The sequence below is a fragment of the Rhea americana genome, unplaced genomic scaffold (genome assembly GCF_003343005.1).
Source record: "Rhea americana isolate MKP2758 unplaced genomic scaffold, rheAme1 scaffold_296, whole genome shotgun sequence".
NCBI classification, from domain to species: domain Eukaryota; kingdom Metazoa; phylum Chordata; class Aves; order Rheiformes; family Rheidae; genus Rhea; species Rhea americana.
This window is the reverse complement of record NW_028186419.1, coordinates 237,996-254,366: the sequence shown is the minus strand read 5'-3', so window position 1 is coordinate 254,366 and position 16,371 is coordinate 237,996. Positions and strand designations below refer to the sequence as shown.

Sequence of the window (16,371 nt, the reverse complement as noted above, 5' to 3'; positions counted from 1 at the left end):
AAAATAAGTCTTTGGTAAAAGTTAATCTTGCTTAAGTTTTGTTCCCTGGCCTCATTCATCCCTACCCTAATGTGCATCCAGCCAAGAGAAATCAAAAAAAAAAAATACCAAAGGTCTAAAGCACATCTCCACATGCTGGATCTTTCTTTTTAGAAACATGCTTTTTCAGGGGCTCCCCTTCATTTCTGCTTTGCCTGGTTTTCACATCCTTAACTGCAGGCTCTCAGTTTTAAGTTGGTTTCTGAAGATGGAAATTTCAATAGCTTGCCTAGTGGCTTATATTTATTTCCCACAGGCTTAAAAATAAAATCGGTTCAAAGAATTGTTTGCAGCCCCACAGCTGGGTGCATCTACTGTCGCAGCAGCTGGGGGGTCACCACCGCATAGGCTGTGGGAGCAATCAGGGTCGCAGCTCCTCAGGAAGGGAATTGCAGCGTTTCTTGCCCATTTCTCTGTCCTTCTCTTCCAAGAACGTCTCTTCCTGGGCATAACAGATTAGAACTTCTGGAAATTATACATTTCAGAAGAATTGCTATAGCTTTCCTTTTTTTTTTTTTTTTTTTTTGGATTGTAGCACAATAGAAACATTAGCTGCAATGGGCTGCAATAAATGTTTTAGGCTTAAATTACTTCATTTTAAACTATTCTTTCAATTATACAAGCAAGATTTCTTTTATTAGCCTGTAACATATTCAGCCTTTGCAATTATGTGACATATGATTGTTATTATCTTGTTATTAGTTTGTGACATAGCTAATGCAGTGAAGATCTTTCCTAATATTAACTTATTACTGGAATACTTTAAAAATGTAAGTAAAAGCCTGATGCAAAGCCAGTTAAAGGCAGGCGGCAGATTTCGTTTGGGGCTGGGGGGCTTTGGAGCAGCCTTGGGTGGGTGTTTATTGCCACTTTAACTGTGGGGATAGGCGTAGACCCGCAGCGCAGCACAGGCRGAGGGAGTCTGCAGGGCCGTCCCCCCGCGCCGGCGTCCCGTCTGGAGGAGGAGCTGTCATCTGCTGCTGTGCTCTGGAGCCCCCTTTGCTGTCGAATATCCCATCTGCATTGCGGGAGGCATAATGTGCGCGTTTCTCCCCAGTCTGCTTTTCACGCTACTTTTGCTGTGTTGATAAAGAGCAATGATCTTATCTTGCAAATCAGTCATTTTGTAGACAGGATCTTTAAATAAGCTGGTTTCTCAGGATAATGTGATTTCTAAATCTCATGCAAAGCCTGAATGGGTTAAAAAAAAATAGTGTTTGTTAGAGGGAAGACGAGAATTGCCTCTAATATCTTCTGGATGCTTCTTCAAGAACATCTTCTAATCTACTGGCAATAAATAATTTAATTAATAGAGCAGTCCAAGTCATAGTGAGATACTTCATATGCTGTCATGAAAAGAGAAAGAGAATTTTAACTACCATATTTCTGGAAGGCATTCTTCAGAAATGACCCTTAAAGAGAAAAATTTGGAAAAACAGATTAATTTCTATGAAAAAGGGAGTAACAAAAGGTAATTGCTTTACAAAATAAGAGATTTTTTTCCATGACCTCATTGGGAAAGGGCTATTGAACCACAAGTCGTCCACCTGCAGGCCACTGTTTCAGTGTTTTGGCATGCAATACGTAGCAAAAGATAAATTCAGACCACCGATACCAGGCTGCTACTCAGGGATGTGTCTGAACTGAATTGTTGGCCTCACTYGAGTCCCAGTAAATGCCCAAAAGTTTACAGAAGCGATGCAGACACCGTGTAATGCTCTGCAAATGACTGCATGTTACTCAAGCATCTGATTCAAGTGGGTTTGTTTTTTTTTTTTCAAATGTGAGGATCACGATACTGTTGGTATATTATTGCAGCAAGGGTAGTATAACATGGTCACAGCGACTCCAAATGTCAAAGTTGCATCACAGCTGAAACACTATAAGCTGTTTATTAATAATAGTAACTCTTCCTCCAAAACCTTTGTGCCTTCTGGGAATCTCCTCCTGCTTCTTGTCACTTGTTCAGGATGGAGTTGGATTTTTTTTTTTTTTTAATATGTACGTGGATATCAGACTAGAGCAGGGCACTGCAGGCAGGTGGATATTGGCTAGCAGTTTCATCCTGCCCAGCATATCCTTTGTTGCAGTCTTTTTTCTCCTCCACCCAACTGTGCCTAACTTATTTTACACATCTTTTTTTGAAAAATTCAATTCACATACCTTGGGAATCAGGAGAGTTTGTCTGAAATGTTAATTCTTGAGCAGAAAACAGCAAGCAGTTACAGCTTATTTTAAGGTTTTTGTATGCAATGTTTTTAACAACTGGTATAATCCCAAGTAATATTTAGAAATTCATCTGGTCAGACTCATTCTAAATCTCACTTTTCTAGGACTGAAGAGCTGTAAGATGCTCCATAGATGGTTTATTTATCAACCTACAGCGTGTCAAAGAGCAAAAAGGCCTTTCACCATATACTTTGGAGCAAAACTGCCGTTACGTACATAACAGTATCATTATGTACATAATATAAACAGGAAAAAATACTGTCCATGATAAACTTTTTCTTCTTGTACTGCTAATCAGCATGTTGTGTCTTTTTAAATGTGCTGTTCAAATGTACTAAAACTGCATTTATTAGAGCTATAGTGACAGTGACAGTGACAGTGAGATTCAGAGTGATTCAAGCTCAGAGGAGGAGCAGAGAATTACGACGAGAGTTTATCGGCGGCGTTTGATACTGAAGGTATTCCGAGGTTTGCACTCTTGAGGTGCTGCTGGCATGGATTTGAGTTTTGACTGCTGTGTAAGGGTGCCGGCAGCGGCGTAGCGCAGTCCCTCTGGTGGTGTGCTCCCCGGGACCAGCCTGTACATGTAACTAAAATGCTAGCGACCTTTCCTCGCTTAACCTCTGGGTTTATGATCGTCTCCTGTGGGAAACAACGGTGCTGCATGGCATGTTGTGTCCTTCACTGCCACTGTTCTGCATGGCACCTCAAACACACAGTCCTTCTGTACGGTGAACAGCTGGACAAGATTGTTGGGTAAGGTAAGATCCATAGCTAGATGCAGTGAGTTCATCTGATAAAAGAGCAAAATGAATTGCAGATGGATAGGGGTGATTAAATGTTTTCTTTTTTCCCTCTTTCCTTTGGATATTTCTGAATTGCAAGTTAAGAAATGCAGGAATGTACGTGAGTGGGATTTAGATGGGTATAAGCCATGTATTCTGGTTGAAACGCGTGGTCCCAAGCGTTGACTGTGCTCTGGTAATCTCCCTGAAACAGCCAGTCATCCTAATCTAAAACCTGCTGAAGTTGATAAGTGTGTTTGCCTGGACTTCGGTAAACTTTCTTTTAGTGTATTTATTTACAGATGCCCTAGCACAACGTGCATGTACGCTATTAACAATGCTAGAGTCATATGAACAGATGCGTTTGCCCTCATACGGTTTCTTGTGCGGAGCAATAGTCTGCTATTACCTGCCTTGGGCACATAGCATAATCAAATAATTCCGCGTTGCAGGCAACAGCGTTAATTCTCAGTAACTTACGGGCTTTATTAGATTCTTGTCATAAAGTCATCTAATAAAACCATGAAAAGGTCGGTGAGCCAGCGCGGGGCTCCTGCAGCACGGGCTGATAAAATTGTTGTTTGCGTGGTGGGTGGCGGCGCTCTGGTAGCTCGCTCCTGCGCTGCCCGTACTCGCGCGGGTCGCGGGGCAGGGTGTGCGCGTGCTCTGCGCCTCCGCCGCAGCGCGCCGCCACGCTGCCGTCCCCGGCGAGATGCAGCCGGCCCTGGGAAATTCCGAATGACGATGTTGCCGWCTCCAGCCTGTATTTGCGCCGCGTAGCTGTCACGTCCCCGTTCTGAACACGGCAGGAACGGCAGAAACGATGGCTCCCGGGAGCTCGGTGGGAGGAAACGCRTGTTCGCTGCTGCCCCGGCGCAGCGCTGAAAGCAGCAGAGGTGCTCGCGCAGCCCGGGGGCGAAGCGCGGAGACGCCTGAGCGCTGCGGCGGAGCTGGGTCCGGGCCCGGTGTGGAGCTCGGCGTTGCCCTCCGCCGGCGGCGTTCCCCGCGGGCGCGCTCCCGCCCGGCAGGCCAGCGCCGGAGCCCCTCTGCGCGGGCGGAAAGATCGTGCGCTAACCTCAGGGTGGCGCAGACGCCTTTGCCCCGAAACACGGGGGTGGCGGCAGGTGGGGCTGCGGGGGGCCGCGCGTTCGGGGCCGGCGAGCCCGTACTGACAAATAGTAACGCGAGACGCGCGTTCGTTGAGGCGCAGCGGTGCGGGCTTTGCCTGGTGCCGCATCTCCAACACAAGGGAAACGTAAATCCGTAGCCGTGGAAAACATGGCTGACGTGGCCTCGTCAACGAAAAGGAGGGTTTATCTGCCGGACACTGCTGTCGGAAATAGCAGTAGGTCATAACGTACATGCCTGTTTGTGGAGAAAAAAGTGAAAAAAAAACCACTATATATATTCATTATAACGTCGTGCCGAAAACTTAGGTAGAAAGCTACGTGCTATGCAGAGCGCTGTAAATAGGGATTACGCCATGGGCTGCAAGTTCCGCAAAGGCTTCGATTTGCTCACCCCTCCTAGAGCTTGACAGCATTACGAAAGTCTGACGTTGAGCAGCAGTGACCTCATTAAAATACTTCAAGTGTTGATTTAGATAGAAGATGTTTTATATACTATCTCTTTCCATTTCCAGGGGACTGGGGGACTTCCCCAACCATCCCCTCGCTGGGTACTAGACCTTTAATCGGTGGGAAAAGGCAAGTGCTGCAGTGCTTGCTCATTGCCAGCCTTGACTTGCAGAGATGATTTTGCCCTTCTGAATAGGGAGAGCCGAGACTCGTTCAGCTGTGGGGAAGCGTGAGCGCTGATCCGCCCAACGGGACAAAAAACGTCTCTTCTCCACGGGCTGGATTGGTAGGAGGATACAGTTGCTGATTTTAGTGCAGCCTTTAATTTTTAGGAAGGATTCCTTGTTTGCATGTTTTAAATTTTTATATGTAGACCATCGGGTAAGGATTGCTTATGTTGTAAAGAGAGCTAAGCACAATATTGGTGCCTCAGTTCCCCTATCCGCAAAACAAGGGTAGTGGTATTGATTTCAGCTGTGTATTTTCATTGACATCCAAAGATGGAAAACAACGTATATAAATTGGGTATTACATAGATACCAATTTTCTTGGCTGTATTTCCTATTATTCTTGGGTTCAGCGAGCCAGGCAGAGCTRTCTTTCAAAATCCCCTCACCTTGTTTTGGCGTTGGAACGTGTTGCTGTGTGTGCTGGGCCCCGAAACGCTTTGAAAAGCCTCCTGCTAAAGGATGTCGGCCTGGAGACGCCTCGTGGGGAACTCGTGCTGCCTTCTCGGAGGGCCCAGAGCCGCTTTCTGACGTGACACAAGGGTTACGCATTGCCCACGGTGCTTCGTGGCATGAATTTGCGAATGAGAGGAATACGCTAGCAGCTCACGACATGTTTCAAGGACGCGTTTTGTATAACAAATACGCAGGTATTGGCATGCTAATGTAGCAAGGCTTTCACCTTGGGCGTGTGACGCAACCCTACCCGCAGAGCAGAGCCGAAGCTCGCATGGTTTGTTGCTCGGACTGGTGTGGAAATATGTGTGGGTTTGGCAGGATATAGGCTACATTGCTAATCTTATAACACGTTCTTTAGGGTGAGGAAGCAAAAAACATTCCTGGGGAATCGGTAACAGAGGAGCAGTTTACCGACGAGGAAGGCAACATCGTCACGAGAAAAGTAATCACCAATTGCATCGCTGCTCAGAGTCTTTGTATTCAAGTAACTTCTTTTAACATGCTTTCTCCCTTTAGAACCTAGAAAAAAAAAAACAAATCGATCCTTTTCGTGTATTGCTTCCTACAGATCACCCGGAAGGTAGTAAGACGCGTTGTTATCCCCCATGAGAGGAGAGTTGGTGCGACGGTAATGCAACGGGGCCCGCCAGGCCGTCCCAGCAGAGGCGGCGAGCTGCGGCGGCTGCGCGGGGTGGCGGGCTGCAGCCCCGCCAGGGCGCCGCGCTCGCCGCTGCGGACCGCGTAGGCGCTTGGGCGGCGGGGCGGGCCTGTCCCTCGCGCGCGGTCCCCCGCGGGGCATGCTGCGAGGCGGCCCGGGCTGAGCCTGCCTTTGCCCCAACGCTCCCTTGCTGGTGACGAAGGGCTTGGGGTGAGGCGGGAGCATCTCGCTAGCGGCATCTGCGCAACGGGACGCCAGGACGGGGTTTTGTCCGTGGCAGGAGCCCTCCCTTCKGCAGGGCCGGGCTGTGCCCGGCGTCAGCACCGGCACAAGCGAGGGACCGGCCGCGCGGCGCCCCAGCGCCTCTTCACGCTCGTAAGGCTGTCCTTGGGGCTCACAGAATTTTTGCCTGAGGAAAAACAGAATTTAGGACTTGGAAACAAACAAATGTAGCAAACTCCTTTTCTGCCGGTAGTAAAATAAAAAGGGGGGAGGAGGGAGATGACAAAAATAGAAGAGAGTTGAAACAACCTGTCCCCTTTCTTTCTTCTTTATCATGGAAAAAAATGCTGCCCAGTGTAGGGGAAATATTTGCAATTTACTCTGCCAGATTAGATTACATAAAAACTACAAATAGTTACAAATGCATCAATACAGATCACCCGAGGGGTAAATGCTGCTGATAACCCCACATAAACAGATGTCCCTTCTCTGATGTGAATGAGGCTCGTGGTTGCAGGAGTATTTATTTTTAGATGGTTATTGAGCTATTTTTAATGAGTGTAGACAAACTGCATTTTGGGGTTTGGTGTTCTAAAAGACGCTGAAACCTGCACCGCTTGGCGCTTTYGTTGGTTTTCCTTCTGCTGTGCTTTGGTGAAGTTTCTCGCTGGCTTTCTTCCCTTTGCCTTTATTCCTTTACTAACCTGCTCACTTTAAAGCACAGGCATCATGAAAGATCACGATCCCGGCCCGGCCACTTCCCCGGGGGACAGGGACCGCGCTGGCAGCAACGGGGCTCCCTGAGCGCGCCCCGCTGGGTTCAGAGTTGCAGACCTCGGCTGTCTGCTGCACAACGGTATTTGGGCCTTGACGAACRCATTTTGGGCCTTGACGATGATATTTCAGGCCTGTGCTTTTGCCGCTCGGCAGAGTGGATACTTGGGTGGTGTGTACCTTTGAGCTGAAGTGCTGATGTGATTTAACTGCTTTTTACTTATCCTCTTACAGCGAAATGTGGAGCCTGTTTTGGAAGCAGGTTTATAATTGTGAACCCTGTCTGCTGGCYGCGTTAACATTTATACTTTTCCTTTGAAGCAGGGAGAAGGTTATAAGGTTAAGACAAAGAAGGAAGTCAGACACGTGGAGAAGAAAAGTTATTCATGAAAGCCGAACGCCGAACGGTCAGTCTGAGCCATTTTCTTCCATTGCTTAAGGCTGTCGGCAGCACAGCAGCGAGCAGCACGCGGTTAGCCGGAGGCCAGGCAGCGGCTTGCCTCCTCGGTCCTTCGTGTCCCTCTTCAGCCACAGAGCTGAGCAAATGGCCTTGATCCTGTAAGGTAAAAACGACCTTGAGTTCATGTGTAGAAAGAGAATTTTTCTTCTTGAAAMAAAGCGAAGCAAAACTGAGGTGAGTGCGAGGTTTCAGGAGTTTGGTGGAGCATAGGGTTTGAAATCCACRACATTTAAATAAAACCTGAGTAGCGGAGGAATTGCCTACACGTAAATGATTGGGAGTGAAGGACTTCYTCCACAGCTGGGCACGTGATTTGAGGACTCTTATGCAAGTCAATGTCCTTGTAAAGTCCAGTGAAGTGTCTAAATATTTGCCAACAAATAATCCTTACCAAATGTTTCCTGTGAGTTTTATTGATGCAACCTTAACGACAGTAACAGAACAGCAGCTGATGGTATAAGGGCTTCCAAAGTAAAACCAAATGCRCAGAGCCTGCACCCCCAGCAGCTCCTCTGTCCCGGCGTGCCGGGGCGCTGCGCAGTCCAGGTCCGTGGCTGCAGTCACCGAGCAAACGTGACGGTAAGCGCAGGAGGAGCCGGTCTGCAGCTGCCCGTGCCACCCGGTCGGTCAGCCATGTCTTCAAGTCTGTACGCGCAGTGTCTCTGCGTCTTTCTTTCCTCAGGCTTTTTCTTAGCTTTGGTGGGTTTCGTCTGGGTTTTGTGAAGCTGGCAGAGGAGGAGTTCAGAAGTGAAGTCTGTGTTTTATCCTTTCCTATACAGTCTGGCATAGCGTTGACTGGAGGGTTAAAGAGCAGAATAAACAGGACCTGTAACACGAATCCGATGGTGCTCCGGGGTGGAGGAGAAGCCGGGTCCCTCCCGGAGGGGCAGGTCTTCCTCCTCYGCGGAGCTAAGCGGGGCTGGAGGAAAGCACGCCAAAGCGGAGGCACAGCAACGTGAAGTTGTACCCCCCGTCGGCTCCCGCGTTTCTCTTCGGGGTTTGGAGTTCGCCTTTCCCGCCTCTCGCTGCGCTGGCTGAATGCTAAAAGTGGAGCTGAGCTCGGCCTGGYGGCTGTCGGTCTGCGGGGAGGCCGTGCCTGGGGGGTCTGCCCCAGTGCCGATGAGGAGCCTGCTGGCCAGCCAGCGCAGTGCCACGCGGGGCGGGAACGGGGCAAGGGCACACGCTTAAAACACCCTGGTATTAGTAAAGCAGCCCAGGCTAATGTCCAAAACGTATTCTGACCTTCGGGATTCTGGGTCAGGTTCCTCCAGCCCGGATCTGCTCCGGCGACTGTGGACGCTTCTCCCACAGTTCCCCGCCAGAGCCCCTGGGAAGTGCAGCGTCTCTCCCCGACGAGCCTGTGCTCGGGGAGAGCGTTGCCCCCAGGACAAATCGCTGTGCTCCCACGCTGGTATTGCAGGAGGTTGCGACCAAATGTGTGCTAAATAACTGAGAGCCCAATGAGGACACAAAAGGCAAAAAGTCCTGTTGTGAGGCAGAGGTGTTGCTTTTACATTTTGAACCTTTGAAAAAATCATACATTTTCCTAGATTTTGCTGCAAAAAAAMTGCATTGCAAATAAACCCATTGCGAAATATGGATTAAAAGAAAAGCTGGGAATTTTTGCAATCAGTCCTGCAGGGCCAGAAGACGTGTTTCTGCCCGGTGCCACGKGGGCCGGCGTGGCAGCTGCCTCGCGAGTCGGCGGCTGTTAGCGGCGAGGGTCGAGCTGCGGCCGTCGGTGCGGGCCAGGGCGCGCGGTTCTGCCACCAAAGGGCAGCGCAAGCCCTCCTGGGAAGGCGCCTGGGCTGGGGCGCGCGCCCCGGCGCGGGGCCCGCTGCGGCTGACGAGCAGAAGAGCGGCGCTGGCGCCCTGCAGATAACGCTGCTCCTGCCCTCGTGAGCGAGCCCGCGTTTCTCGCAGTCGTTTGCGCAGAGCTGTTAGTCTGTCTGCGATGATGAAATGCAGCGTGTGGCAAACATCTCGGTAAATCAATTTGCGAGCAACGTGGGCATCTGCGGTTGCGTTTTGCCTTCGTGCTGGGAGCTCAACTAATTTCATTGCATACCTAGAAATTGTAGGATTTATCCTATTACGGAATTCCATAATACCAATTAGAACGTTTTGTTTAGTAAGGAAAAGGCATGAAATTGATCCCGGTGAGATGCTCAAAAATAATCCCACGTTCTCTTTTCTTTCCATAGGACTGTGCGCTTTAACTGCCAGTATGCTAGAAGGACACTCACAGAAGAAAAATCAACAGGAATTAAACATTCACCTATAAAAGTGTGCGTGTGTTTGCTGCTTCCACACATTAACCGCATGGTTTTTATGCAAAAACAAAACAAAACAAAAAAACAAACAAAAAAATTAATTTAGCATGAGCCAATTTACAGAGCATGGAAATTCACTTTCATTCACAGGATTGGAGAGTGTGCAATTAACAATGCAGTGTATATACCAGATGCCATGCTGTTAACAGCTTATTTCAAGCAGTTTGATGTCATCACAAAAGAAATAAATTCCTGTGGCCAGAGGGGATGTAAGAAGATGAAATGGTTAAACTATGGAAAGACACTAAAATTACTAAAATCCACAACAGCTCGCCTTATTTTTCTTGGACCCAAACTGTCAGGGTATAAAACACTATTTGTTTCTTTTTTAAACATCAATAGTTTTGCTGTAAATAAATAACACTGTATAAATTCTAACAAAATAGAATAAATGTTGATAAGGCACTGCCTTCTTGATCACAAAGAGTATTGCAAATGCGTTGAGCAAGCTAGGTGTCTCAGATGGCTACACCTACCGGGATATTCTGGGTGTATCTTCACAGATTCTTGTATATTAGCAATTATAATGTTTGTATATGCAAAAATGCTAGCTTGATTTTAAAAAAATCTTTAAAATCTGCTGCAAATTTAAATGATTCCCAAAATGAGGAATTCTGTAGTTCTGTGAAAATTTTTCTTCAGAGTACTAATATTTTGATGCATGTGTTTCACCTTATTTTGATTAAATCTTTTCCAGTTTTGCAAACACTATACTGCAACATGAGAAAATAAGATTTTATCTGTAAACACAAAGCCCTTCATCTAATATTTGTTGCTGTTGCCAATTTTTCAATGAAATGACCTAAAACCCATAACATATACAGTAGTTGCATTATGGGGAGGGGGGTGCTATCTGTTCTCGCTTTATAACAGGGGTAATGCTTGCAGCTTTAGAAGTGGGTTGGTGCTCTAATGAGCACAGGTTTGGGATCTTTTTAAATGAACTGAAGAGAAATTATTAGCTAATAGACTGGCAGCACGCTGTAAAATTATTACTGTATTGTGTACTGGCTATAAGATGTAGAATCTTTCAGTAAGCCAATCATCTGTAATCATCCTAGCAGTGTAATATTAGGTTGTTAAGGCTGCTGTGTTTTAAAGGGCATTTTTATTTGGGTTTTGGTGAAATCCTTTAATTTGTCGATTATATTCATATGGAAACAGCATTCATTGATAATAGCTCTAATTACATATGTATGAAAACAACAAACACTGGATGATCTAGTTGATTATTTAAGCATAAAATAAATTGTGTTAAAACTCTTGGGTAACGTGTATTTTGCAGTGTTATTGTACCCGATGTAACTGTGTCTTCAGCACATCAGCCAGTAATTACCGCTGGCTTCTTGCTCCTTTTCCTCTCCGTCCCTTTCGCGTGAGCCGCCTCCTCGGCTTCCCCGTGCGTGCGTGCGGGCGGGCGGGCGGTCGCCCCCGCCGCAAAGCTAAGGAAAAGCCACCTCCCCGCGACRGAGGAGGCTCCTCGGAAGCGGCGCTGCAGCGCACCTTTTCCCTCCTGAGGATACTGCGGCGCAAAGCTGGCGGCTCCCGTCCCTGCCGGCGCGTTTGGAGGGCCGAGCCAAGACGAGCAGCGACTCCGGGACCTCGCCAAGCAGACGCCTCCTGCCCTGGCCTCGCGCACGCGAGGGACGATGCTTTCAGCACGCGCCGGCAGCTGCCGGCGGTCAGCGTTAGGCCGCGGGTTTGGCGGTCGGCAGCGGCGGTGACCAGCCGCGAGAAGGCGCGGGGAGCCGGCGCCGGCRGCGGCAGCAGGGAGAGGCGAGGCGAGGCGCCGGCCCCGGCCGCCGCGCGTCCCTCCGGCGGCTCCCGCCGGGCGCCCCGGCCTCGCGGCTGCTTGCGGCCCCGACGGGGACGGAGTCGATGTCGAAACGGCAACCGTACAGCTAGATTTCCAGAGCTCAAAGCTGCCTGCTAAATGTTGCACAAACAGAGGGTTTTCTAGGTGTTGCTTTAGTCTGAATGCTTTGATTCAAGCACTAGTTCAGGACGTTTAGGAAAAAACAAGGTGGCAGCTATTCTTTTAAAAGAAAACAGAAATCCTTCCTGTAAGAGCAAATGCTGCAGACAGCCCCAGAGCGAGAGCTTTACCCTTAATACGTGCTTTTGTCTTTTTTCCTATTTTCTCCAACGAGAACGTGCTCCGTACAGGCAAAATTGTAAGTCATGGGATTTTATTGCATCTGTTCAAATTGCTGACTGCTGCATTCTTCTTAGCCTTTGACTTCTGCTTCGGTACTACCTGCTAGCGACGCCACAAAGAATTTGGCCGAGCTCCTCCCGTTGTTCAAGGAGTGTCAAACGCGTCTTATTTGTGGCCAGTAACAGCTGTAACGTCAGAAATTCCTAGAGCTCCTGCAGTGCTGAGATGACATTAGCAGGATAAATGGCTTTCGCTTGCGGGATTGCAGCACCCCACTAATTAATGCTAATTTCCTGGAGGACTGTTTAATGCAGGCTTTTGCCTGCAGCAGGCACCACGAGGGAAGGGCGCCAGGCCCCGTTTGGTTGGATTTGGGGGAAAGCGCGGCAGTTTTCTGCTCGTCCCACAGCAGTGACATGGACGCAGGAGTAGAGAAGAGGCAGATGGGAAACTTGGGTCCAGCCTGCTACAGAGTCCAAGTGCTTTACATAAAAAATGCATGAGAAAAGGGTTAGCAAAGGACAGAAAAAATGAGTTGCTCAAGGAAACTCGATGTATGTGCCACGTTTCTCATAACTGCTGATGCTAAAAACAGGCTGCTAATCATGCATGGCTCTATTTATTTGACCCTAAATCCTGGAGGAAGGTGAAGATTTATAATAAAAGTTTTATTGGTACTTTTCCCATCATGCTAATGTTCAATTATTGAGAGCCAGTTGGTCTATAAAACAGCAACGCAGAGCGGCCCGCTGTTCACCGGCTTCCTTGGACGGCGTCCAGGCGCTGCGTATCGTTACGGCACAGCCAGAACAACAGAACAAACCTGTTACGAATCTGACAAAACTTCCTGGGAAAGGAAGGACACAAAGGAAAAGCCCAAGAGCAGAAGATGCATTAGCTGCTGGATTGCTCCCGCGTGGCAAATTTTCATAATTGTAGAGTCCATCCTCCAGAGAGATTTCTTTCCTAATGCAGGTTTCTGATTAAATAATTGTCGGTTGGAAGAAAAAGCRGCATATTTGGTTATTTTAGTCTGAACTGTTTCTTAGAAAACATGTCTCATTCTGCATCAATAGACAGCTTAACCCGTTATATTGGTGAACAGGGTTTCTTTCTGTTCATACAAATGTTTTTCAGATCGTAAGCTTTTCCCCTGTAACCCTGCTTCCACAGCGGCAAGTCCCTACATCTACCAGCGGCTTTCTCAGCAGACTGTTCTCCTGTACACAGATCACACTCTTTTAGTACTGCTTCAGCTTACTTTCCTTTTCTTTTTTCCCCTGTTTCAGTCAGGTACTCTGAGTACTGTACAGGAATTTTCCTGGCGTTAATTAGCTTCCATTAGTCTTTTATCTTCTCGGTCTCTAACTACTGAATATTTTAATGAAATTGTATTGTTATAGAAGTTCTTCCAGCTGATTAATGGACCTCTGGAATTACTTTAAGGATTTTATTAGATCTCTGAACATACCTATTCTAAGCCATCATCATGACTACCACTGTATTTTATACAAATATTTCTACTGTTGATGTGAGTTTGTGAAATACTGTTTCTAATTGCCCATTACCTCCTGTAATGATAGTTTCTGCTAAGAAATTCCTGCCTTTTTATTGCTGCTCCTGGATGTGAAGACCTCCGCTGGTGCTATGGAGGCTTTAACAGCCCTTTTTTGGACCAACTCTCCCCTCCACCCTTACAGGTATGTTTACGACTGCTACTCCTGAACACCTTAAGTCTTCAAAGAGGGTTTTGCTAATTGTGCTTATAGTATTTGTGCTTTTTAATTGGTTTGGTTGACGTTTTGCTGATGTGCGAAGCATACGCTGGGGTTTTGGGGGTGCTAATTAAGGTAGCGCGCTCTCTCCCTTTTTAATCCATTGAGCCGGGGCAGGCGGGTGGCCTTGCACTCAGGCGCGCGGGTGCTGTTTCCGAAGCGACTCGGAGGCTTCGGGGAGAAGCAGGGCGCTGTCTCCGAGGCGAGTGTCACGGGTGCCGGGCGTCACTCCTGCTCGGCCGCCCCCGCCTCCCTCTTGGGCTGTCCCGGGCGGCAGCGGGGATGAGCCGGGTGCCGTCTCAGCACGGCTTCGAACTGCAGGGCGCCAGGAAGCGCCGAGGTGCAGCGGGGAGAGGCCAGCAGCGAGCCTGGGGCATATCTAAAATGAGACATGCATTAATATACCTTAATTTAGAGCAGTTTTACAGGAGTACAGAGGCCTGAATTAACAGGCTGCTTAGCGGGGCTTCGCTGAAGTGCTCTGTCCGTATCAGGGCCTTTGAACAAGGCTTTGTGTTCGCTCTGGGCTCGGCAGGACGGCGTGAAGCCCGGCCTCTCCGTGAGCCCGCTGCAGTAACTCTGCTCTTGCCGGGGGAAACCCCCCAGACCGGCTGCGGTTCGATCTTCTGCCGGATCTAAATGCTTGTATTATTCAAGCTGCTTGCGGAAGCCGCGGCATGCTCTGCAACAGCGACCTCAGCTATCTGATTATAGACCTAATTTCATCGCAATCTGCTTACAGCAGCCAGCAGCAGAATTCCCTTTACTGTATGTAAGATGTATTCTAGGAAAAGCAGATCGCTTTCCACACCTCAGAAAATGATGCTGAACATAAAGCAACTATTTTGGAACGGAATTTTTCTCCCTCTTTCTAGTCCCTGTGCATTATCAGATCTGGACGAGGAAAATGCTTCCAACTCTGCCAAATACTCAGGCGGGAGATTGATGCGATGAAGACCTTTTGCCCTCTCTCTTCCGGAGAGGCTCGGTGCAGGCTCTTCCGGAGCGCTCTCAGGTGCGAAGCAGCCCGCCCGCACGCAGAGAGCAGAGGGGGCTCAGCAAACGCAGCACCTGCAGCAGGAACGGCGAGGAGGACCCGGCCACCCGCCCTCGGCCTGCTGCACCCTCACGCGCTGGGGGACGGAAAGGGTTTTCCACCACCAACCGGTGCTGTTCGCAGGCTCTGCTCGAACAAGTCTTCTCTCTTGCATATTTTACTCAAATTCTTGCATCTGAACAACCGAAAGGAGTAATTTAGCGGTATGGAGGAGCTCGTGGTGCCCCTTAGTGCAGTAATGGCAGTTTGTGCATGAACCGATACAGTGCTTGGCACTTTGCTCACTTGCATCACTTCTAGAGGAAGCTGAAAACCGGTATGCTTCTTCGGGTCTTTTTCTTTTTTTTGAAATAGTAGTAAAAAAGCACTATTTAAAATCAACAACTTTGCCTCAGCAAAAGTATGGTTTTTTCGAACTCACTCAAACACGCAGATTGCACTACGTATGAGCTCAACACTGGCATAATTTATCAGGGCACTAATATTTTTTCTTAATGCTGAGTGAACTGTTACTCTTTTGAAGCTTTACAGATGCCCCTTCAAGGGAGTCAAGCAGCTGAAAGCAACGCGGACGCTGTGCCGTCGGGCCCGCTTAGGGGGCAGGCGGTCGCGGACGCCGGAGCGGGCAGCCCGCAGGGTGCCCTGCCGGGGGGCAGCGCCGGCGCTGCGGGAAAGCCTCGCCTGGGGAAGCCGGAGCAACGCGAATCCGAAACGCGCAGCAGCCAGATCCGCTGTAACCTAGTGCTGAATAAAGCGGAAGGAATGCTGTTAAATCTGTTTCCACGGTGATGTTATTTCCAGTTAGCTTACTTTCTCGTTTTGCCCAGAACATTGGTTTTCCAGAATCCATATCCAAGGTAACAAACAGCTTGTCTCCTGCTCTAAGACCCAGATAGGAATTAAACTGGACAAGAAATATGTTCTGGAGGCGCTTACCTTAGGAAAATCAATATTCCCTAGAATTTACTGTATGATTAGTTAGGCGGTTCAGAAGAAACGCTTCCTCCATTTCAGGTACCTGGTGACCTGAAAATTTTACCGTCTTGAAATATATTTGAGAAACATTAATAGCAGAGATGGCTGCAGGAAGCTGCCAGCTTGACAGACAGCTATGTCAACTTTGTTCATTGGCAGTGCAAGGATGCAAAGGAAGAGTACGTGGACCAAGGCTCAGCTAGCGTTAAACACAGCACAAATAACGAGGGACGCTCAAGACGGAAGAATGAAAAACCATACTGCTATACTGGTGCAAAGCTGCTATAACGTGAGGAAGACGTTGACCCTCCCGACTAAATAAATTAAACCCCATGAGGACATTATTCATATTATCGTCAAGTATGATAACTGAAATACCTGCTTTTCAGTGCCTTTTACGTGTACTCTTTGCAATCTAATGGGGTTGGATGGTCCAGCTGAACTTGTCAGCTTAAGCGGGGTTTTTCCCTCACTGTTTCACTTCCCCTTTCTTGTGTGGCAGAACTGCTCTGCAGCATCTGCACTGGTGCCACTGCAGGAGACTGTGTATACATACATGCATATATATATAGATATAATTTTATTTTAAAAAAGAGGTCTTAAATTGATTTAATGGTACATAAATATTCATGTTTGCTGAAGT

General features: G+C 48.2%; 1 protein-coding gene and 1 long non-coding RNA gene across 2 annotated transcripts in view; both read left to right on the top strand.

Annotated features, from left to right (window-relative positions):
* Positions 1 to 11,038, top strand: part of ANK3 (ankyrin 3) — a 202,163-nt gene extending 191,125 nt beyond the window's left edge. Inside the window, exons 43-47 of the mRNA XM_085309351.1 lie at positions 2,622 to 2,726; positions 5,675 to 5,758; positions 5,885 to 5,944; positions 7,292 to 7,377; positions 9,635 to 11,038. Of these exons, the coding sequence (XP_085165477.1) occupies positions 2,622 to 2,726; positions 5,675 to 5,758; positions 5,885 to 5,944; positions 7,292 to 7,360 (318 nt within the window). The 3' untranslated portion in view covers positions 7,361 to 7,377; positions 9,635 to 11,038. The remainder of the gene's footprint in view (positions 1 to 2,621; positions 2,727 to 5,674; positions 5,759 to 5,884; positions 5,945 to 7,291; positions 7,378 to 9,634) is intronic.
* A 152-nt stretch (positions 11,039 to 11,190) lies between these two features.
* On the top strand, positions 11,191 to 15,526 carry LOC146593390 (uncharacterized). The gene is made up of 2 exons (XR_014896394.1): positions 11,191 to 13,621; positions 14,572 to 15,526. It is a non-coding gene; the product is annotated as an uncharacterized LOC146593390 (long non-coding RNA).
* The last annotated feature ends 845 nt before the right edge of the window (positions 15,527 to 16,371 follow it).